Source organism: Lissotriton vulgaris, chromosome 5 (assembly GCF_964263255.1).
Source record: "Lissotriton vulgaris chromosome 5, aLisVul1.2, whole genome shotgun sequence".
Taxonomy (NCBI): Eukaryota; Metazoa; Chordata; class Amphibia; order Caudata; family Salamandridae; genus Lissotriton; species Lissotriton vulgaris.
In genome coordinates this window covers 753896785-753920845 of record NC_141693.1, presented here as the reverse complement: position 1 = coordinate 753920845, position 24061 = coordinate 753896785, and the positions used below count along the sequence as shown (strand labels likewise).

At 44.4% G+C, this 24061-nt stretch overlaps 1 protein-coding gene across 2 annotated transcripts in view; it reads left to right on the top strand.

Moving 5' to 3' along the window:
- LOC147711505 (acidic phospholipase A2 CTs-A3-like) overlaps positions 1-24061 on the top strand; it is a 129382-nt gene that overhangs the window by 87071 nt on the left and 18250 nt on the right. For both annotated transcript variants that reach the window (XM_086922197.1, XM_086922196.1), the window contains 2 exons: positions 9372-9516; positions 18847-18953. In XM_086922197.1, the coding sequence (XP_086778323.1) occupies positions 9372-9432 (61 nt within the window). In that variant the 3' untranslated portion in view covers positions 9433-9516; positions 18847-18953. The remainder of the gene's footprint in view (positions 1-9371; positions 9517-18846; positions 18954-24061) is intronic.

The window sequence follows — 24061 nt, the reverse complement described above, 5'->3', positions numbered from 1 at the left end:
GCAAAGGGCAATATAAGTGACACTGACAGTGTGAGCTCAGGCGGCAGCTCCTCTAGCACCAATTCGGGCAGTTTCCAACAGAGAAGACAGCAAAGAGGAGGTTACCGCCAGCGGAGAACTCAATATCCACGCCAAAGAGCCTGGAGAGGTTTTCAAGGACCTCCACAATTCAACCCCTATCAAGGTCAGTTCCAATTCCCACAATACCAGTACGGTCCACCATCAATAGGACCAATGTACCCACAATGGGGACCAGATCCAACGGCCGCACCTCAAAACCCGCAATCTTTTTTAGGGTGGTGCCAAGGACCCCGCAGGGGCAGGAACAAGAAGGGGAACAACGTCACCTGGCAAACAGAGGATGAGGCAGACCCCAGGGTACACATCAGGAGCATGACAGGGGCTCTAGCGAATCAAGCCTCCACAAGCAAGAGCGGAACTTAGTCATCAACATATCCCCCTGGCCTTTGACAGAATTGCAGAACCAGGTACTCAACAAAAGGCTTGGGTACGTTCCCACCAACACACCTGACCCTTTCCGCTTACACAAGGAGATCCAAGACTTTGTGAGAACTATTAAGCTGAAAGCGTTCTTCAGCAACCAAGAGCCCACCCCTGATCCTTCGGACACTGGTCTAAGGCCAAAATCTACTTTCACACCGCCAGACAACCAACTCCCATTTGAGGTTCTAGCATTTTAGAAGGCTATTATGCTTGAACTAAGTCAACTCAATGCCAACCAGAAAGTTTTTTCAAAATATGAGCAGATTGGAGAACGAGGCCATAAGGGAACTCTCTCAGAATAAACAACTGACTATAAAACCGGCAGATAAAGGCGGGGCAGTGGTGATCCAAACTACTACCGCCTATGACCAAGAATGTAGGAGACTCCTATCCGATAGGAGAAATTACCAGGTCCTGATGAATGACCCCACCGAGTCCTTACGCATACAGATAGGGGCAATGATTGAAGAAGCCTTGGCCCACAATTGGCTTACAAAGAAGGAGTCAGAATTCCTGACACAAAAAAATCCCCGCACACCATACTTCTACAGTATACCGAAGGTTCACAAAAGTCTGACACCGGGTCGCCCCATTGTGTCAGGCATCTCATTAATACTAGAGCCGCTGTCAAACTTTGCAGACGCCTTTCTGAGGCCATTGGTACAAGCGACAGACACGTATTTGAGAGACACAAAAGCAGTACTACAATTACTGCAAGACTACCCATTTGACCAGGACTCACAGATGCTGTTGAGTCTAGACATAGAGAGCCTCTACACCAGCCTGCCCCATGATGAAACCCTCCTGATCGTCGAGGAGGTTCTACATTCCAACCCATGGAAATATCAAACCCCACGGGGGGTGGTGATGGAGTGCATTTCCACAGCACTGACAAAAACTTTTTTGAATATGAGGACACCCTGTACTTGCAACAACATGGAACCAGCATGGGGAGCACTTTCGCGCCGAGCCTGGTGGGATTGTACGTGAACCACCTGGATTCCACCAAGATCCTCCATCCCAGCAATCCGTTCCGGGGCAAAATCCGCACCTGGCGACGTTACATTGACGACGTCTTTGTCATCTGGGAAGGTGACGGCCAATCAATCTCGGATTTCATGACATGGCTTAACACACAGAACGCCTTCCTTAAATTTACCCATTCCATGTCCAGAGAGTCGATGGTGTTCCTGGACTTAAACATCTACCATGAGTCAGGTTTCTTAAAAACAGAAACTCACTTCAAACCAATGGCAAGGAACTGTCTGCTCCGGTTTGACAGTTTCCACCCTCGTCACTTAAGAGAGAACCTGCCATACGGACAGTTCCTTCGTCTATACCGCAATTGCAGCGACATAGCAAGGTACAAGTCCCAGGCCCTAGACCTAAGCAGAAAACTTAAACAAAGACAATACCCAGACAGGGTGATAAACAATGCAATGAAAAGGGCATGTAACAATAACCGAGAGGCGCTCCTTGAAGACAGAGCTCCAAAAGACAACACAGTGAACAGACCTGTATGTGTGACAACGTACAGCTCACTTTCCAACCAGGTTTGGAAACTGGTGAACAGACACTGGTGCATACTAACGAGTGGTACTCTAGAATTGGAAAAACCTCTTTTTGCCCACAGGAGAGGAAAGAATCTCAAAGACATCCTCGTACATACGAGACCACAAACCCCGGTTAACCAACAACTACTTTTACAAGGGTTGCATGGGCACCATCCATGCGGAAACTGTAGCAGTTGCCACTTAACAAAGAAAAGTCAGACCCTAACTTTTAAGAACGGCACAAGGTGGGAACAACAAGTGTTCACCAACTGCAACAGCAAGAACGTTATCTACCTCATTACGTGCCCATGTAACATGGACTACGTGGGCATGACTACCTGAGCAGTCAAGATCCGAATAAATGAGCATAAGAGCAACGTGAGGTGCAGAAAATCAACCACAAAAATGGCAGCACATTTTCTGGAGGCGCAACATTGTATCAACGAACTACACTGGACTGTCATCGAACAGCTACCCACAGACCTGGGCCTGTTCGAGAAGGAGCAAAGGTGGGTCTTCCGTCTGGGCACGGATACCACTGGACTCAATGACTCCATCCCATGGGGCCAGTTGCGATTACCAAAAAAAACCCTTCTACTGACTACCGTAAGGGCTCACGAGTCTTGATCCCAACCAAGAACCCCCATGCTGGGCACTACCTCACTTTGACTTAATTAGTATGTCACCCTCATGATTATATCGCTTTCCAAACCCATAAATAAGAGGTATCCTCACAGTCTTGATCATATGTCCATTTAAAATAACATCGACATATGTAAGGGCTTGCCACACTGCAACCCCCATCGCAACACAAACTGAAGCAGCCCATACTCTGTGTGATATTCCATGACCTGGAGGGTACTTTTGAGGCATTTTACAAACTTTTATCAGGCCTTTTATACACTCTACATCAGGGTTGACCAATTGGTTACCTCCGGACTTAGCACCTGTCCGCCGATTCTAATATACAACCTCCGTTTCTCTCACTGTGTGCAAGAATCATGGGTTTCTCGCCTTTGCACATGTGCAGTCACATCGCGCACCATCACGCATGCGCTAAACATTAAGGCTAGTGTCTACATAGATATCGCTACTCCACCGCACATGCGCACAGGAAGGGGAACGCCCATGACATCCGCGCAGAACCGGCAAAGCAATCGAAGGTTACACTCCTTCTTTGGGCATGATCCATTTCGAATTAAGCAGCAACTGAACCAATTACTCCTAGTATATAAGGGGGCCAGTCTCAGCCACACGGCATAACGTCGGAGCAGCGTTGAGGGGAGGGCAGCCTACCGGGTCTTGCAGAAACCGTGAGTTTGGTGCTTAGTGATCTAGGGAATGATGTCTACATTACTCGTGAGTAGTACCAACACAAACCTGAATTGAGCCTTCTGATATCCTTTAGGTTGCTGCATTGAGCTGGAAGACAACCCCCAATACCACGCAAAGGCTCATGAGGCCATCTAGCCTTAGCTAATAAGTAAGCATTGTCAAAACCATTTTTCCTCCTGAAATCCAACCACTAAGGAGAAAAATACGGTACATTCATTTAAATGTGTGTGTCTTTGTCTACTTATGTGTCCTTGTCCTTTTTTCTTTTCAGGGTTCTAGACCACAACTGGTCCTTTACTACCCACTTTTGTTTTGAACAGGTCATTTTTCCCTAGTTAAAAGCTATGTCCTATTGTGAGGGTATGAATTAACTGCTTTTTCTCTTTACACGTCTTGTTCTATTAACTCCAGGGCTTTAAGTGGGCCGGGTCTCAAGGGGTTTGAGCACCGGCAGTTTTTTTCTGGGGGCCTCGAAACGGGTCTCTATCGGGCTCTGTTTTGAGCCCTGACACAGGCAGCCCGTTTTTTTTCCCGGACTGCGATGACCGCTGTTTGCTGTCACTGCAGTCTGGAAAAAAGTGCCATGGCTCAAAACAAAGCCTGATAGAGACCCGCTTCGAGACAGCACCAGGCACATGGATGTGCGCAGCACACCGCATCCCGTAGAGGGGTGCCAAGACCCCAATGATGAAGCCTGACACCAAGGGATTCCATTTTGTTTATGTATGACATTATTCTGCATTCTGTCCATCAACTGTGGTTTTTGCACTAGTGGACTTGCAGCGCTGATTGTGCCACCTACATGAGTAGCCCTAAAATGGTGTCTCAGGCCTGCCACCGCAGTGCCTATGTGCAGTCTGTGACCTGCCATGTCCTCCTGGTCAGTGTCCCCACTGACCAGGCCTAACCCTTCCCTTTCTGTACACATTGGTCATCCCTATAGAAGGCCCAAGGTACCATCTTGGGCAGGCTGCAGTGTATGTGAGAGGTAGAGCATGTACCAGTGCAGATGACATGCTCGGGTGGTGAATTACAGCCATTTTTTCGTGTTTCACTATTGTAAGGCTATTTTGCCCCATAGGCTTCATGGGGGATGCTGACTACAGTGGCTACCAGCATATCTTCCCATAGGAGTAAGATAGGACATACAAGTCTGGTATCCCTGAACTCAGAATTTAATAACACATCTTTTAGAAAGGCTGTTTTTAAATCTTGTGTTTGAGAACAGCACGTTTAGAAAGTTGCTGTTCTCTTGTCTGACCTTTCTTTCTGCCTTGGCCTATTTGTGAATTGACTGTCTGATTTGTGAGTGACAGGCGCCGGGTGGCTCCCAGAGGCTGAGTGTGCCATCCTTGGGCTAAATAGCTCCATCTGCATCTAGAGTTGTGGGAGGGGGTAGCACCTGGGCCTGAATAGGGCTGTGCCTGCTTTCCCCAATGCTGTCTCCACCTCCTGCTGGGTAGCTGACAGCCCTGCCCCTCTCTCTGAAAGGAAAGGAGAGGCCAGGAAAACAAAGTGCTCAAGAACACCCAGAACTGGTTCCGACCTGGCTCAGAGCACTCCTGAACAAAGGGATCAAAGACTTTCAAGGGTATAAGTACAGGACCCCTGACTACAGAAAATTAGATCATCCTGGAATCAAGAAGGAAAATCTGCCAAGGAGAAAGCTGAAACTGAAGAAGGAAGACTGTCCTGCTGTTGCTCTGCTGGACTGACCTGCTGTTACTTTGCTGCCAAGGAGAGGGGAAGGACTTTGCTTTGTGCTGTGTCCCCTTGCTTGAAGGAATCTGAATCTCCAAGGGCCGGAGAAGAGCTGGCTCCCTGTTAAGAAGTCCCAGGAACAAAAGGGCTTCACCTCCAGCTTCCCTGAACTCTGCTGAGAGAGTTCTGTCCTTCCTAGAGTGCTTGGGCCAGTTGTGGTGCCTCTGGAAGTTGTACCTGTGTTGGGAATCTGAAAATCAAGATTTTAAAGACTTTCTGCAAGTTTTGTTGCATCGCTCACTTGCGTAGTGCATCCCTGTCAGTGCGAGGAAATTCCCGCCGAACTAAGGCCGAGATCGCCGCAGCGCCTGTTGCAGCTGCCAGAGCCGATGCATCCTTCGTTTGAGGGAAGATCACTATCGCTGCGAGTATCGTCACAGAGCCTGTCGTCACTTGGTGAGATCGTCGCACCACTTGCTTGCGGACCGCATCACTTCACTGCGAACATCGTCGCAGAGTCATAGCATTGAGGAGCTGCAAGAGGAAGATGGAAGATCATCGCATCGTGCCCTCGCAAGGTTTTTCACTATGAAACCTCCGCACCGGAATCCATACAAGGTATCGCATCCCTCCCTATACAGACCGGAGTCACCGCAACACACCCGCGACATCGCGCGGGGTTGTCACATCGCCTCCCAAGTTCTCAGGAGTGACGCATCGCTTGTTTTCAACCACACCAGCTTCTGTTTTGGAACTGTGTCGCAGTTAAAGCTACTGTTGGCTAAACCTGACGCAACTGTGAACTTTTCACGCAACTGTGGAATATCCTATTGCAACTTTAAGAACTCTTTTGCAACCATAATCTTGAACTGTGTATGTTGGATTTTTGTCGTTTTGGTCTTGTGTAGTTTAGATTAAATACCTTTATTTTTCTAAACTTTTGTGGAGTCAGATTGTGGTGTTTTCTCTGTGTTACTGTGAGTGTTTGTACAAATACTTTACATATTGCCTTTGATAAGCCTTGACTGCTTGTGCCAAGCTAGCAAGGGGGTGAGCAGGGGTTATCTCAGGGGGTTTCCTCCTTACCCTGACAAGAAGCCAGGGTCCCTATTTGGACACTGGTATCTACCTCTGCCAACTAGAGACCCCCAGTTCTAACAATATTCATATGTGTTCATAATATTTTCATGGTGGTAAAAATATTTTATTGTTTGATTTCTGAACTTTTCAGTCTTAGCAGGTCTTTTTATTGTTTTACGAGACATTCTCTCAGTTTTTTCTGTAGTTCAACCTTCCCACAGTAATGGCAGGACAAGCAGAAGCTCTTTAGGAAAAGTGTTAATCTGTCTGCAGATACCTTTGCTCAATCTGTTGTTTTGGAATGGGGATCTAAATACTTCAAAGTTTCGATCCTAATGGTTCTCACTAAAGCTATCCACAGCTGTGCTTTTCAATTTTAAAATGTTGGCCATGGCAACAATATGGGGCAGATTTATGATAACTGGCGCATCCCCAGGGATGCGCCAGTTATTTTGCGCCGCTGCTCCGCCACCCATGGTGCGCCGCATTTACAATGCGGCGCACCATGGGGGAAAAAACGGCACAGATGCGTGACGCATCTGTGCCGTAAAGGTGGCGCATTGCTGGAGTTGCGTCGCAAGCGCGACGCAGCTCCAGCAAGGCTCGGGGGTGCCCCATCTTTACAATGCTGCATCAAGACCTACGCCTGCTTCAAGCAGGCGCAGGGTTTTGACGCACCATTGGCCTGAAAGTGACTGAGTGCAATCTTATAGATTTCACTCTGCCACTTTTGCGAGGCGCACCTGCCCCGGAACCCCCACCCTGTGCCGGAACACCCACAAGTGGCGCAGGGCTTTACAACGTGACGCATCTGCCTAGATTCGTCACGTTGTAAATGGGTTGTAGGGATGTGCCACGTTTACGCCGCAGTTGCGTGACGCAAACGTGGCGCATTCCCAACATAAATCTGCCCCTAAATATATTTGTCACCCGTAGTTTACACCACATATCTAGAAGGAAACGAGGACTGTGAAACATGGAGGGGAAATGGATGTATTTTTTTTCTCAAATGAAACATGGTTAAAATGATAAAAGGCTAAAGTGGAAAAGAAGGAAAACTACAAGATTGTAACAAGAAAATAATGGTTCAGTTTCACAATGAACCAGCGACAAATAACACTTGTGCCATATTACAGAATTGTGAAATATCTGAAAATGCAGCAGAAGAATGTGCTCATAATGCCAGTGTGGTATACTTCTATCAGCACACGGAGACAATCCAGTCAAAACATTGAAAATCCACCCTTCTATGGGTGACCCTAATGCCACCTGTTTTTTTTAAATTGCCCCTAAACTGATAAGTTATTTCCAACAAATTGCTGAGGAAGTGACCAGACATCTTGTCACGAATGGTCCCTCATCTTTGCTTCGGACCCTTCGGCAACGGTGTTCTAATTCCCCTTTCACCCGTGGTAGCATCACACCTAGTAACTATTCGCAGCATGTATATTGAGAGAAGAGTCCTTCCTCCAGTATATGGGGGTGACTTCACTTTTAAAAGACATCCAACCCATCCATGTGAGACACAGTTAACTTCTGCCCTACATGTGCCCCTTGAAGACAAATCCATCTTTGATCAGCTCCAGACACACAACGAGCAATAAGACCTCCAAGACATTAACCTGTCAGGATTCGTTACCCGGATTATCCAGGTAAAGCTGGGTCTCCTGTCGATTTCTGTGGTTCCAAGACCATGGCATTGGCAACTCTATAACTTTAAACCATAAGTCAGTAAACTCCCAATCCAATGAAAAACTTACGACCCAAGTACCATTTGAAGATTTGCATATCTAGAATGTCTCTTCCTTTTTAGTACACTAGTATTTTATGTAGAGGAGCTTCTGCTGAAACAAAATTGGTCCTATTCCCACTGCAGTGTGTGCGAAAATGTAAATGCAAACTATTTCTTCCCAAAATAACTCAGATGTGGGCTCAATTAGTTACTGTCAGAAAGGACTTCTTGGAGCTATAAAAGAGGATTGTCGTATCTGAAACCTGTGAATAGGTTTTAGGTTGAGGATGCAGATTTTTAAACATCTTGAAATAGATTAAGAATTAGAGTGCATTTTGAATCTGCGTAATCTGATCAGAGAGTACTTTAAGTAATATTTTGTTAACCAGCATTATTATATGCAAATTTCTGGTGTTCAAATTTGACAATAAATAATTTTCCAAATGTAACTTAGACATTACTTTAGCTTTTATCCAGGATCTCCAAAAGCACCCAAAGGTTATGGTTAATAAAGGGTTGACTCTACATTATCGACTCCATATGAATATGTGGTTCTAGCAGTTCTGTTAAATAGTGCCCCATCCCTTCTATAGTCCCTCTGTGTACCCAGCCTTCCTTTTAGCTGCCCCAGGCTCCTGCATCTCTTGACAGCCCCTGCCACTGCAAACCTTTTATGCTACCATGTCCTACCCCTGTACCCACTGTTGGTGGCCCACTGCTGGGTGGTCCATTGCCCCATACAAGTCCTCTGTGTGCCCCACCACCTCTTAATCTGCTCTTCATGCCCCTTCCACTCTGTAGCCCATATGTGCGGCTCCTTCACCCTGGCTACACACTGAGTTTCTGGCCACCCACGTGCCTCTGCACCTCCCTGAAAACCCTTTCTAAGCACACACGCCGCAACATCTATGTGTGCCCTCGGTCGGTCCTCGCCCCTCAGTATTACGCCTTGTGTTATCCCTGTAGGCACTCGTTGTGGCCACTACCCAGTGCAGCCCTATGAGTCCCGCATTTTACTCGCAATCCCTGTGTGTTCACTTGGTGCACCTCCACCATGCTGCAACGCCTCTGCGTACTCCCTTACTTTCGCTACAGAATCAACTCTGCACCACACACACGCCTCCAGCCACACTATATGCTACTCTGCCTCGCCACTACAGCTCTTCAGTGACCTTAGATTTTTGGCACAGGTAGGGCACATGCGAGAGTGCCAGCTGACTCACTCCTCTTAACCTGCAGCAATCTAGAAGAATGTGATCAGCCCATGTACCTCGCCAGGTCAATGAGGTTGAAGGCCAAGTCCATTTTTGATCTCTGCCTAACCTATCAAACCGGCTAGTGAGAGATATTCACAGGGGAGTGGGATTACTCACCCACTTGTGAATACTATAGCATTAGACTTCAGCTGTAATAACCTTTTCTGCCTTTTTCTTTTGTTTTCTTCTGCTCACCTCCATTGTTTGCAGTAGTGGTTCCAGTATCCACCAGCCTTATCAACTTCCACTTTATGATCTTGGGCATCACTGAGAAGGACTCCCTGCTTGCCTACAATGACTATGGATGCCACTGTGGGTACGGAGGCCGTGGGCAGCCCATTGACCCCACCGACTGGTAAATGTATTTCACCTCTTGGTGTTGTCGTCATTGTGTTGTGTTGATGAGCTAAGTGGGTCTTGTGAACCGCAATACAGAAAGTGCCGCCATTTGTAAAAAGGTGATACCTTGGCCAACTGTTCCTGTTTAGACTTAGGTGCAAGACATGTGAATGACGTGATACTTTTTCTGTGTACATCTTTTATTTGCTGAGAGCGTGTTCCTGCTTTGCGGACTAAGGGCCTCATTATGATGGAGGATTTTCCGCCTCCTCCGGGCCGGGGGAAGCCACCTCCGGCCCGCAGGAGGCGGAAAATCCTCTGCGGACTCACCAAAGACCCACCGCCGCATTACAATGGCTGGTGGGTCTTGGTTACTGTCCGCTGCTTTTCCACCGCGGTCAGATTACAACCGCAGCGGAAAAGCTCTCATTTGGCTGGCTGTGTCTATCAGACACCGCCAGCCAAATTAGGAAGCATTTGTAAACATGCTTTTCCGCTGCTGTTTTTCCGCCGTGGAAAAGCATGTGTACTTTTGATTTTGGGGGCCCGTTGCGAGACCCCAGGGTGTAGGCGGGTGGGGGGTGCACATGGGGGGTACCTATGGTACCCCCCAGCATTTACTTGCACAAAGCGGCAGGCACCGCACGGTGCCTGCCGCTTTGAGCATGTAAATGTTAAACATGCACTTTTAACATTGCGGCGGGTGCTGCTTGAAGCAGCACCCGCCGCAATGTTAAATATCCAGGATGTGACCGCCAGGGTGGCGGTCACATCCTAATCGCACATGAGGGAACGCCACAGCCCATGCGGACGTTCCCTCATCCTCTGGGGTCGCGGACGGACGCAAGTCCGTCCGCGATCCTAATGAGGCCCTAAGTGTGATCTGCAAGGGATATTTTTTTATGGGTTAGTGCAAACTGGTATTGACGTCAGTTTGGAAACAGTGGTTGCAACAGTCTCTCTCCGCACAGCTAGATTCCAGTGACTCACCCTACTGTGGCTATCCAGCTTCACCCTTGGGGCTGCTGTGTCCTCTGTCCACTGTGGGAGGGTATAGATTAGCAGCCTGCTGTGCCAAGCCATGGAACTGTGCTCATTTTTGCATGAATGTCAATTGCGATTCTCCTATTAACATGACCAGAGAATCTGGATTTCATTAAAGACACGGAGGCTAACATTATGCATAAATCTTTTAATGCAGCTCACAAACACAGCCGCTTACGTCACAAAGGTAAGAATAAGAATTAGGTGACATCATAGTATCCATAAAGGCCAGGTGCCAAGGGAGATCAGCCTCTTTTAAATGCCTCGAGTGACAGGAGAAGTTGAAACAGAAGAATAAAGCTTGAACTTGAATGAAGAATTGTAGAGCATCTTGAATTCCAAGTAGGTTCGTCAATTAGAATTGTCTGAAATTGAAAAACAAAGTAAATCAATGAAAAGAACAGAAAAGGTCTTCATAAGAAGCATGAAGAAAACAACAGAGCAAGAAAGTATCCAAAAAAATTGTAAACCAGATTAAATAATAATTCACAATTACCCTCAGGGAGGGACGGGAGGGATAATGTTAGCCTCCGTGTCTTTAATGAAATCCAGATTCTCTGGTCATGTTAATAGGAGAATCGCAATTTCATTACAAGACAGGAGGCTACATTATGCATGTTGGTAGCCTTGAATAACTGCATCAGAAACATGTTCAATTGGTTTACAATAATGATGTGCAAAAGTATAGGCATTAGACCAATCAGCACACTTAAGGATAGTATCCAACTTACCACCAGACCAGAATGACTTGCTGGCCATAGCACTCCTGAGAGAGTGAGCTTGGAACTTAGACAGATCAATACCAGCAAGGTTCATAGCAATTTTAACCCACCTAGCGATAGAACAGCATGAGATGGGTTTAAAGGGGCTAACGTAAGAAACTAAAAGTTGATTAGCATCAGGAGGACGAAGGTTAGACATTCTGGAATCATATTCCTTCATGCAATCAACAACACATAGTTTTGGATGAGAATCAAAACGAGGGTAAAAGATAGAATCAGACATGGTTTTAGTTCTTCTAAATATTTCAAATTTAACACCAAACATGTCATAACATCTATTAGAGATGTCCAGAGCTTTGACATCAGAAACTCTGCGACAAGAAACTAGGCATAGAAGAGAGGCAAGCTTAATTGAGAGACATTTCCTGTTAAGGAGAGAATTGTTAGGCCATGAACAAAAAAGATCAAGCAAAAGTCTAACATCCCAAACAGATTGATATTTAGGGCGAGGAGGCCTTTTAAGTCTAATACTTTTGAGTACTCTACAAATGATAACATTCTTACCTACCGTCTTACCATTGACGAGAGAATGTCCAGCTGAAATTGCAGATCTAAAGCAATTTATTGATCTATAGGAAAGACCATTGTCAAAGAGTTCTACCAAAAAGTTAACTATGTTAACGATAGGAGCCTCCACGGGATCCAAGTTCCTCTCCATGCACCAACGAGACCATTTCTTCCAGATGTTATTATATCTGTAGTGGGTTCCTGGTGCCCATGATTCACCAAGGAGGGTGAGAGCAGATGACGAAAGTCCAGACAATTGGTTAGATTGCCTGACACTTTCCAAGCAAGAAGGTTCAAACTCCCTGAAAGAACTAGGTGGTGATCTTCTCCGTTTGCGTTTAAGAGGAGGCCCTGAGTTGCGGGAATCAGGAAGGGAATGTCGCAAGAAAGTTCCAGAGCTGTGGGGAACCAGGCTTGGGACGGCCAAAAAGGAGTTATCAGGACAAGAGAGGACTGTTCCTGTCTCACTTTCTGAAGAACTCTTTGAATCATTGCGAATGGAGGAAAAGCGTAAGGGTGAAGAGGAGCCCAAGGTTGGAGAAAAGCATTGACAGCCAGAGCACCCGGGTCTGGCATCCAGCTGAAATATTGAGGGAGTTGGGAGGTTAACCGGCTGGCGAAAAGGTCCACGTCGAAAGGACCCCAGAATTGATTCAGGGAATTGAAAATTGACACATCGAGTTTCCAATCGCTGAAATCTTGAAGGAATCTCGAGTTCCAATCTGCTGAGATATTGGATTTTCCTGGGAGATATTCTGCTTTCAAGGCAATCTTGTGCTCCAGACAGAACATCCAGAGTTTCTTGGCCAGATCTGATAAGTCCGCAGATCTCGTACCACCGAGACGGTTGATATAAGAGACTGCGGAAACATTGTCCATCTTCAGAAGGACAGATCTGCCCTGAAGGGAGTGTCTGAAACTCATAAGAGCATAGAGACCAGCGGTCAATTCTAAAAAGTTTATATGGTGAGAAGACTCTGAAGGGGTCCATAGTCCCCCGGTGTCTTGGTCGAGGAGACGTGCTCCCCAACCGTGAAGGCTTGCGTCTGACTCCAAAACAAAGTCTGGGGTCGAGCCAAAGATCGCCCTTCCATTCCATGCGTCCAAATTGTCCAGCCACCAAGAGAGTTCTAATTTCGCTTGTTGATCTAGAGAAACATGGTCCCCGTACCAAAGACCGGACCGAAGAGCATTGGCTTTCACCCTCTGGAGAGCGCGGTAATTCAGTGGACCTGGGAAGATAGCTTGGATCGAAGAAGAAAGTAGACCCAGGAGTCTGGCCAGTTCCCGGAGAGAGAGAGATTGTTGTCTCAGAACAAACCTGATCTCTTTCCGAATTTTGGCAATCTTCTTTTTGGGAAGTAAGAGGAGACAGCTGGAGGTGTCTACAGTGAAACCTAGAAACTCTAGGGATTTTGAGGGGGTCAGAATGGACTTTTCCCTGTTTATAATGAAGCCAAGGTTCTCTATGAGGTCCATGGAGATCTTGAGATCCTCTAAAACTTGAGCGTGAGTTTGAGACATTATAAGGATGTCGTCTAGGTAGATAATTAGTCGAATACCTTTCGCTCTCAGAATGGAAACAATGGTTCTCATGACTTTGGTGAAACACCAAGGGGCGGACGAGAGACCGAAAGGGAGAGCTTGAAATTGATAGAGGTGACCGTCCCAAATGAATTGGAGAAAGGGTTGGTGTTCCTTGGCCATAGGGATGGTAAAATAAGCGTCTTTTAGATCCAATTTGACCAGCCAATCTCCGTGAAGGAGAAGGTCCCTGAGAAGATGGATTCCTTCCATCTTGAAGTGTCGATAAACAAGATATTTGTTTACTTCTCGTAGGTTTATTACAGGTCTCCAACCTTTGTCCTTCTTCTCGACTAGGAAGAGGGTACTTACGAATTTCTTTTGGGACCAAGGTACCTCGATAATGGCACCTTTCTTGAGCATAGAGGAAACCTCCTCTCTGACGATTGCTAGATGTTCTAAAGGAAGGTCTAGAGGTCTGGGAGTAGTGGTCTGGTAAGGAGTATCTACAAAGTCTATCCTGAATCCCTGAACAGTCTCTAGGACCCACGGATCTTGTGTAAATCTTTTCCAAACATGAAAAAAGTGTTTGAGTCTTCCCCCGACCCTGGGAGGAGAGAGAGAAGAAGGGGCACTTACTTTGGGAATTGTTGTTTGATGCTCCACGGGAGGAGAAGCCTCTGCCACGGGAACCCCGTCCTCGTTGAGGGTAGAATTGTTTGTTGGGAGGGTAGAAGCCTCTACCGGTGAAACCTCTTCCTCTGCCAGATGAGAAGGGCCGGAAAGTTCCACGGCCGGAAGAACGGCCCCTTCTTCCGGCCTGTCCAAAAACATTTGTTGGGAAGACTTTTCTCATGTTGTTCTGGGCTCTATCTAAGGCAGTGAAGGTGGCGACATATTTTCCAATTGTCTTGATCATATCTTCTCCAAATAGGAGACCTTTAGGTTTATTAGAGGGTTCTTTTTCAGCGAGGTCCCCAAGTTTGGGGTTAATTCTGTTGAGGATAGTTTTCCTTCTTTCCATATTAAGACCGGAGTTAGCGTTCCCTAGGAGCACGATCGCCCTCTGGCTCCAACCTCTTATTAGCCCAATGTCAAGGGGTATATTAGAGATATGAGATTCCTCTGCTAAATCGAGGATTTTGGTAAGTGGGCCGAGTACATCTAGGAGGCGGTCTTGGCAAGCTTTAAGGGCTCTTTCCAGGCCTTTCCTGGGGTCTTTTCCAAGTTTAAATAAGAATTTAATTAGGTCAGGGTCTAGGTTGGGGGTCTGGCAGACCTTATCGTCAATCCATGGTCTGGGGCATTCAGAACGCATGGTATTGCGTGTATCTGTTTCAAGGGTATTCCTTAGCCACTTTGTAATGAACTTGGCGACGTGGTCGTGAGGAAACCATTTAGAGCTATTTGGGCGGGAGATATTGTTAGGGGAGAACATTTCTCCACCTAAGGGGTCAAGAATAGCATCTTTAGAGGAAGGGGAGGAGTCCGCTTCAGAAAGCGCATTTAGATCTATGTCATTCAAGTCATTATCATGAAGATCAAAAACGAACTCGTCGTAGGGTTCATCATATAGTTCCTCTACATCAGAGTAGGAGTCTGAGTCAGCACAGGCGTCTTCACCAATTGTGCCGCTAAGGACACCTGCCAAAGCTGTGCCGCCAGGGGCACCCATCCTTGTTGTGTCGCGAGGGACACCAAAACCTTTTGGGGCGCTATGGCCTCCCATAGTGCGTGAGGTGCTAGGACCTCCCATGTCAGCTGGATTAGGAATAATACCAGTATTGCCTTGATTGTGCTTGACTTTTTTAGTGGCTTTAGAAGGGAAAGAATCATGAATTGTATCACCTTCAGTACATAGGGTTCTTTTATGAGACATGACTTCTTTCAGAGTATTGATCATGCAAGATCTCATCTCTTTTTTGAGAACATTTTTAAAAGTGTCGCTAGTATGGGTAGGGGAGCTTGCGAAGGCATCGTCAGAGTCCATGTCGGACATAATGCCTGTATATTTTGATAAATACCAGTATAAAGGATTATTAATGTAGTAAAAGGTATTAATCTAATATTATTATCTCAAGTTGTTTATTATATCTCAATTGCTAATTATGAATATACTATCCAATGTTAAATAGATAGTGTCTCAAGTTATTAGTTAGACTTGAAACCCAATATGTAATGAAAGGTTGTTTTTCCCTTTTTTTTTTTTTTTTTTTTTTTATATATATATATACCCCAAAGGATCTCAGGATTGAAATATTAGACAATATCTCTCTCCGTTGGCAGTATAATGTGATTTATTTTGGAGATGACCGAGCGGGGCTGAGGAAAAGCAGCTGGTTGTCGGGTCGGAAGAGCAACTGATGCGCTCGAGGCAGGAGACCTCGAAGGAAAGAGGAATGACCCTTAGGAGGCAGGGCGCGTTGCGCCGCCGCTGCCGAGGGTCATTCCTCTAATGCGGGGTGATGAATGCGCTCTTTGAGAGTTAGGAGCGCGAGCGTTTTAAGTTTTACCGCGTAGGAGGCAGAGAGAGAAATAATGAATTTGAAGGCAAATGAGGGATTAAAACGGGTCGCGCATCGCGGGGGTGAACGCTGGAAGGCTTCAGAAGCGGAAAGAAAGGTAAGGGAAAGACGACCGTAAATTGGAAGTCTTTGAGGGAGGGGGGTTACGGCGAGTGTAACCAACAGAAAGAAAAGACAGTGGTCGATTCGAAACGAAAAGGATTTAAACGTATAATCATAGTTATTGAGTTAAATCATGCTTTAAGACATACAAGGATATTGTACAAAGCTTAACAAATAAATTAGGTCAGTTTAACAAAATGAAGTAGGTCGCATGAGCTTAACAGATATAATGTGGGTTATTAGAATAATCTCTAAACAATATCAAAGAGATAGGTTAAGGAAAGACAACTTATCTGTTTGAGAGCCGCATTTAAAAGAGGCTGATCTCCCTTGGCACCTGGCCTTTATGGATACTATGATGTCACCTAATTCTTATTCTTACCTTTGTGACGTAAGCGGCTGTGTTTGTGAGCTGCATTAAAAGATTTATGCATAATGTAGCCTCCTGTCTTGTAATGAAATTAGCCTGTCTTTTAAGTCCAGTCTCAGGACCCCTTCCTTGCTTTTCGCTTTCACAGTGGAAAAGTGCCAGTTTCGTTATTATGAAGAGTTGCCTGACACAGGGTGAGCCATATTGCACACATAGGGCCTCTCAATATAAGTCTCGACTTTTGGCACAGGAGCTGGTACATGATGTTACAATCACTCTGATGCTAGAAAAGTACCCTTACACCATCCTGCATCTCTGAGCACTTGTGCTTTATATGGTCCTTGAACAAAGGAAAGGAGAGCTGGCATGGCATTTTGAGTTGAAGGAGTTTGATGGCGAAAGGGAGTGTGTGGATGTGTGTTAATATAAACCCCAAGTTTAGCACCTGAGAAATGGGCCAATAGGAGGAAATGTTTGAGGGCTTCCCTCTCATTTCATCACTGGGCATCCCTTTCTGACAGAATAGCGCCTCGCCTGTCCAAGGGATGGATGCTTGAAGTAACCCCCAACCTCCGCTGTTCATTTGGAGCAGTAAAGAAGGGTCTGGAACCTCAAGTTTCCTAATCTAACAAAGGGATCAGCATCTATAAGGGCTCTACAGCCATAGGTAGAACATAATATACATGCATGGAACTTAAGATTCAATTTTCAGCAGCAAAGTGTACAGAACTGACTTCCTGTAACATTCACAGATTCGTCCTGAGCACAGATAGACTAGGGATCACTATTGACTACATTTGCCTCCATTTTTCTTCTTTAGACTGTGCCTAAAGAGAACCTGTTTTTATAGGCTAAAGTCCTTTGTGTTTGCTTGTGAAATTGAAGACAGTTTATCTCATCGCACCCTTTGAAGCTAGATGTGGAACTTAAGAATTTAGAAGAGTTCCTTGCCAACAAAGGGTCATGGCTGCTACTCCGTACCACTTAGCTGGTATACACAGAGTTTGCACCGTTTGACATATGTCATTGAACTGCTGTAATCCCAGCAATGGTAAATAGCCAAGTCCAAGGAGGCATCCCATCTACAATTTCTACCAAGCCACTGAGAGTGCTGGGCAGTGCCCATGTCGTGGACACCAATAAGAAATATTGTGATATTTTTCCCTCTTCCAAAGACTTTGAGCTCAGAAGAATTAATATTACGATGGCCCAATGTTATCACCAATGTCAGATATAGATTTGCTCTGTGTTTGGCTACAGAAACTTACCTTTGCCTTACCAAACTGTTTGCTTTCACAAGAGGAGGGGCCATTGAGGTCCTCTAGAATAGTAGAGTGCAGGTTTATTAAATAAGTACAGAATAACATGGCTGAAGTCATGGACTGACCTAGAGAATGTGAGTAAAATACTCAACAATAGTAAATCCAGCTATTCATCAGCAAAAGACAGGAAAAATAACTCAACATATTTTCTTCTTTGCCCACAGCGGTTTCTTTTGTCACTTGCATGATAAATTGTATTGAGTCCAGATTTTGACACTTATAAGGCAGCAGATCATGATTCCTCCTCGCTAGGTCCAGACTCAAGGCTTCATGTGTGCCATCCACATTCTTGTAAGTTTGAACACCAAAAGCACTGATCTAGCCTATAAACCACCAAACTAAACAGAAGACAAGGCCTGGATGGTCAATGAGACCCCAACATGGGAAGTGGTTTTCCTGGGAATGAGCAGGAAGTAAGGTGTGTGGGGGTTTGAGACGAGAGGGAAGATCATTGGGTACAGTTACATATGCTACCTGCGGTGTGTGCAGGACAGTGGGTTATGAAGAGGGTATATCAATGTCTTCACCTGGGTCTGTTATATATTGAGTAGGTTAGCTGACTATGGAGGCTGTTGAGTGAATGGATTTGGCTTCCTCACAGTCTGACATACGTGGGAGGATGGAGGCAGTAATTTAAGGTGGACATGCAATGCACACAATAAGTGCAGTGGTTTCCTGTGGATGCTGAGAACCCTGGGTCCTCAGAATGTGCCCTCTCTGAGGTAGATTGAGTGTGTTGTGTTTAGCCTGGTATTACCCACGTATGCTCCAAGTTCTCCATCGCGCACACTGTGTTCAGACAGGTGGAAGGTATTAAAGCAGCAGGGATATTCTATGCTCGGTGTGAAGAAGGAAGTTGTAGTTCAGTGAGGGTGTATAGTCATGTGTGGCATGTGTGAGTGGGAGGCAGTAGGTGATTGTGTTGGAGGAAGGGCGATGAGTTTCATGTGTGTTATTTATGTGTGGAAAGCAGTGAATGAAGTCCTTGTGCCGTGTACTAGGCTGCAGTGTTTTGGGTCATTTCAGAGTACTGGATTCGATTGAGATGGGCATGTGTAAGGCATTTATACCTGGTTCCTGGTGTGTGGGAGGTTGGACTAAACCAGGTCTTTGTATTTGACCCGCACATTAATATATCCTAACGCTGCGTGCTTGGATTTATATCTGAAGGTGCTGCCACACTCATGACTGCTGCTATGGGGACTTGCTGAAGAAGGGGTGTCATCCATACTGGGACAACTATCAATTCACCTTAACACAGGGTGATGTACAATGCAGTAAGTACAAACTACATAGTAACATCTTGTGAGTCATTTCTTAAATTTATGCTTCGAGCTGTACTCTTTTTATGTGTAGCCCACAGACAGCCTTAGAATTCTGCTGTTTTTCACCATCCATATCACAAATACATAGAGTGGACTTTAGATTTGCCCCTTGCTCAAGACTGGAATGCTTTGTTTTCTGTCTCACTTCCCTGTTCTTGAATCGAAGGCCTCCCTTTCTTTTTCTAGTCTAGTCCCACACAGTCTCACAGTATTCTTATTGGATGAGCTTCACTATTCCTTTGCATGCACGAGGAGACTCTTTTCCTCTTTTCTATTATATATATATATATATATATATATATATATATATATATATATATATATATATATATATATATATATATATATATATATATTACCTACTGGCGGTCCTATAGTTAGGATTTTTTTCAATGCAAAATCTCAAAATTTTATTTGGAAAAACTTTGGCGCCGGTTGACGAATCTGCCTGAAAAGTTCCTCAAATTTGCCTCGCGGAGCTCCGGTCCCTCCTTGAAAGTTTCGGGGGGATTCATCAAGTGGGGGCCGAGATAAAAGGGGGGTCCCAAAATGTGTTTTCCCCATGTTAATTTCCATAGGGCGGTCGAACTCACTTTTAGCCTGAACGGCTGAATGGATTTGCACCAAACTTGGCAAAATTGTAGGGACTGGTAGCCCGATGTGCCTGTGCTATGTCTCAAGATATGTGCTCCAGTGGATTTTGAGTAATTTAGGTTCAAAAAAATATATATATCTATGGCAGCGCCCCGGTACGCGCACCGGGCGTGCTACGCGACTTGCGCACGGAAAGCTGATTGGCTCACGGGTGTCTGTAAACATTCAAAACAGTCCGGAGCGGCCGCCATCTTGTGTCTCGGTAGGATCGAGACACAAGAGGTGGCCAAAACAAAGGGGTAAATGACCATAAGGGGGCATGGTAGACCCCCCCCGACCCCCTTGGTTTGATGTGGGGGCTATAAAAGGGCCCCGCGGGGCAAAAAAAATATTTGTGCTAGGGAGCATCCGGTACGCGCACCAGGGAGCGGACCGGGGAGCGTCCCATGGGGACAAATGAATGATAGACTTTTAAAAAAATGAAGCCTTTTTTTATAAATTGGAGGTAGTTCTGAAAAGAACTGTTTTTTTTCTTTTTTTTGTTGTTTTATATTTTTTTTATGTTTTTTGAACATTTTGTACTTTTTTTGGCTTTTCAAAACAGTTTTATATTTTTTTTTAATTTTTTTAGGGGGAAAAACAAAAAAAAGGGAATTGAAACTGGCTCAACTGGAGCAAAAAACAAAAAAAGAAAAAAATTACTTCTTTTTGGGGCACTTGTGATTGTCACCTGCAAGGACGATGAGCTTTACGCTCTTTTCACCATAGGCGATAAGCTTGCCACATGCAGTACAAGTGATTTTAAAATCAGCAAATCATTGCTGAATACAAGGCATCATCTCTGATGTTTCTGGTCCTGATGAAGTGGGTTTGTTTGTTTGGGAGGTGGTCCTTGATGACTGGGGGAGGTTACTGGCCAGTTCCCTGAGTTCTGCACAAGAATAGTTGTTAGGGTGCTTCCGGATCATATGTCAAATCATGGTATTGTTACCAAAGGAATACTTTTTGTTTGGGTTGCCCCTTGAGAGTTGTTCCTTACAGATTAGGCAAGTTACCTTGGCTGCATTCACTTTTTTCTTGCCCTCTGGGAGTGAAAAAAACTCCCATACAATGTGTGACTTGGGCTTGTATGGGGTATTTTGTTCAGGCAGCCATCTTCTCCCATCCTCTTCCTCCTCCTCCTCTTCTTGACCACCAATGTACTGTTGTGGTGGTCCTCTTGGTGGTGGTGGTTCAGATGCTCCAGCTGATGCAGCTACAGTAGCCATTAGAAAGTACAAAATAGTTCTCTCTCTATTACTGAAACAGGTCTTCCTCAGTCAAAGGACAAAGTCAGAATAAGGAAAAAAGTGGGGTCTTTCATCATTTGGAAAAAAAAGGCCTGAACCAATGAGAAGTGTTATTTTCTGGTCACAAGACCAGGGATTTCATCATTATGAAAGTAAAACTGTTCTGCACCAATTAAAGTGTTATTTTCAGGTCACATGACCGACGCGCTTACGCGACACTCCCACGGGCGCTCCCCGGGTCGCGTCGCGTAAGCGCGTCGGAAGTTTACATTGCGTGATCGTATTCGCTCGAGTGCTTCCGGGTGCACTTACGCCGTGCGTATCACGCGGACGCTGCTATGCGATACGTCACGATAATGTTTTCGTTCGCAACATTGGCGCTAACGGGACGCTCACCGGTTCGCGTACCGGGGCGCTTCAAACGACTACGCTCTCCGGGGCGCTCACCAGGGCGCGTCCCGGGAGCGCTCCAGGGTCAAAAAAAAAAAAAAAATTGTTTAAAATACAAATAAAATATAGGATTCATTCATCTTCAAAAATATTACATTTCATAGCTATAGACATTTGCTATTAACCAAATTTTGAACTTCAAAGAAAAAACATAGGTTTGGGGCCTTATATATAGTTAGGAATTAGCATTTAAAAAACCTATGAAATTCACTGAAAAAACCATAGGTTTCACACCAGTTATAGTTAGCTGCAAATTTTACTGACATAAAACCATTGAAATTCCACGGTATAGTTAGTTGGACTCACTATAACTTGCACGTGTAATGCACTGCTGATGACGTCACATATTACATCACTCATGACATAGTCAGTGACATCAATGGTTTTATGTCAGTAAAATTTGCAGCTAACTATAACTGGTGTGAAACCTATGGTTTTTTCAGTGAATTTAATAGGTTTTTTATATGCTAATTCCTAACTATAACTGGTGTGAAACCTATGGTTTTTTCAGTGAATATATATATATATATATATATATATATATATATATATATATATATATATATATATATATATATATATATATATATATATATATATATATATATATATATATATATATATGTATATATATATATGTATATATATATATATATATTACCTACTGGCGGTCGCCAGTAGGTATATATAGTTAGGATTTTTTCTCTATGGGATTTTTGAAAATTCTATGTCTAATAACTTTGGCGTTTGTGGACGGAATTGGCTGAAATTTTCAGGAAAATGGAACATTTTGTTTCTGAGCAGCCCCTGACAATTTGGGGGGGTTTCATAAAGGGGGGGCCGAGAAAAAAGGGGGGTCCCAAAACACGTTTTTCCCACGTTAATTTCCATAGGGCGGTTGGCCTCACTTTTAGCTCGAACGGCTGAACGGATTTGCACGAAACTTGGCAAAATTGTAGGGACTGTTAGCCCGATGTGCCTTTGCTAGGTCTCAATATATGTGCTCCAGTGAATTTTGAGTAATTTAGGTTCAAAAAAAGATATATATCTGGGCGGAGCCTAACCACACATCTGATCTGATTGGCTGTCAGCACTTCATCCAAGAAGTGTTGGCAGCCATCTTGGGACCAATATACATGATAGCACCTCATTAAAAAGCATTGTAGTTAATAGAGGGTTTTAGGACTTTAGTTACATTATAAATCATTTGTTGATGGTACCATACTCGTTTTAGGAATTGTGGTGGGTTCTAAGGTGATTTTACCATGTGAAAAAACCTTCTGCTGTGATATCATGAATATTGTTTGAAAGAAAACTAATATCTCATGATTTTCCCACAGTGGTTTGGAAGGGGATCTATAAGCTAAACTGAAAGCATATTTTCTGTAAATTCACATTATCTTTCTCAGTCATGTGAAAATGAAGTCTGACATTCTCAGTAAAACATGTACATCCAACAAGGACAGAGACTGTCAGTTGATTCCTTTGTGTTCTACTGCAGCCTCCTAGAGTGTTCTAAAGAACAACTAGAGCGCTAACAGTCCTACTTATTACAAAGGTGTGGCACACCTGAAGCCATCTTGATTGAAATAAAGTGGTAACTCTTAAAACATTTAATTTAAAAAGAAACAACATGAGGGGGTATATTTTGCCATAGAAAGTATGATTAGGGCTGCAGAATGAAAAATTAGGGCACATTTTGAGTGACTTATCAAATCCTTTTCTATTTCATTAAAACATTCTGACATGCAGTCTCCCAAAATGGCCACCAGAGACAAAAGAGCCCAAATGTAGCCCAAATATCACCCAGATGTAGCCCAAGTATAGCCCAATGACAGAATGTCCCAGAGTGTTCTAAAGAACAACTAGAGCGCTAACAGTCCTACTTATTACAAAGGTATGGCACACCTGAAGCCATCTTGATTGGAATAAAGTGGTAACTCTTAAAACATTTAATTTAAAATGAAACAACATGAGGGGGTATATTTTGCCATAGAAAGTATGATTAGTGCTGCAGAATGAAAAATTAGGGCACATTTTGAGTGACTTCTCAAATCCTTTTCTATTTAATTAAAACATTCTGAAATGCAGTCTCCCAAAATGGCCACCAGAGACAAAAGAGCCCAAATGTAGCCCAAATATCACCCAGATGTAGCCCAAGTATAGCCCAATGACAGAATGTCCCAGAGTGTTCTAAAGAACAACTAGAGTGCTAACAGTCCTACTTATTACAAAGGTATGGCACACCTGAAGCCATCTTGATTGGAATAAAGTGGTAACTCTTAAAACGTTTAATTTAAAAAGAAACAACATGAGGGGGTATATTTTGCCATAGAAAGTATGATTAGTGCTGCAGAATGAAAAATTAGGGCACATTTCGAGTGACTTCTCAAATCCTTTTCTATTTCATTAAAACATTCTGACATGCAGTCTCCCAAAATGGCCACCAGAGACAAAAGAGCCCAAATGTAGCCCAAATATCACCCAGATGTGGCCCAAGTATAGCCCAATGACAGAATGTCCCAGAGTGTTCTAAAGAACAACTAGAGCGCTAACAGTCCTACTTATTACAAAGGTATGGCAAACCTGAAGCCATCTTGATTGGAATAAAGTGGTAACTCTTAAAACATTTAATTTAAAATGAAACAACATGAGGGGGTATATTTTGCCATAGAAAGTATGATTAGTGCTGCAGAATGAAAAATTAGGGCACATTTTGAGTGACTT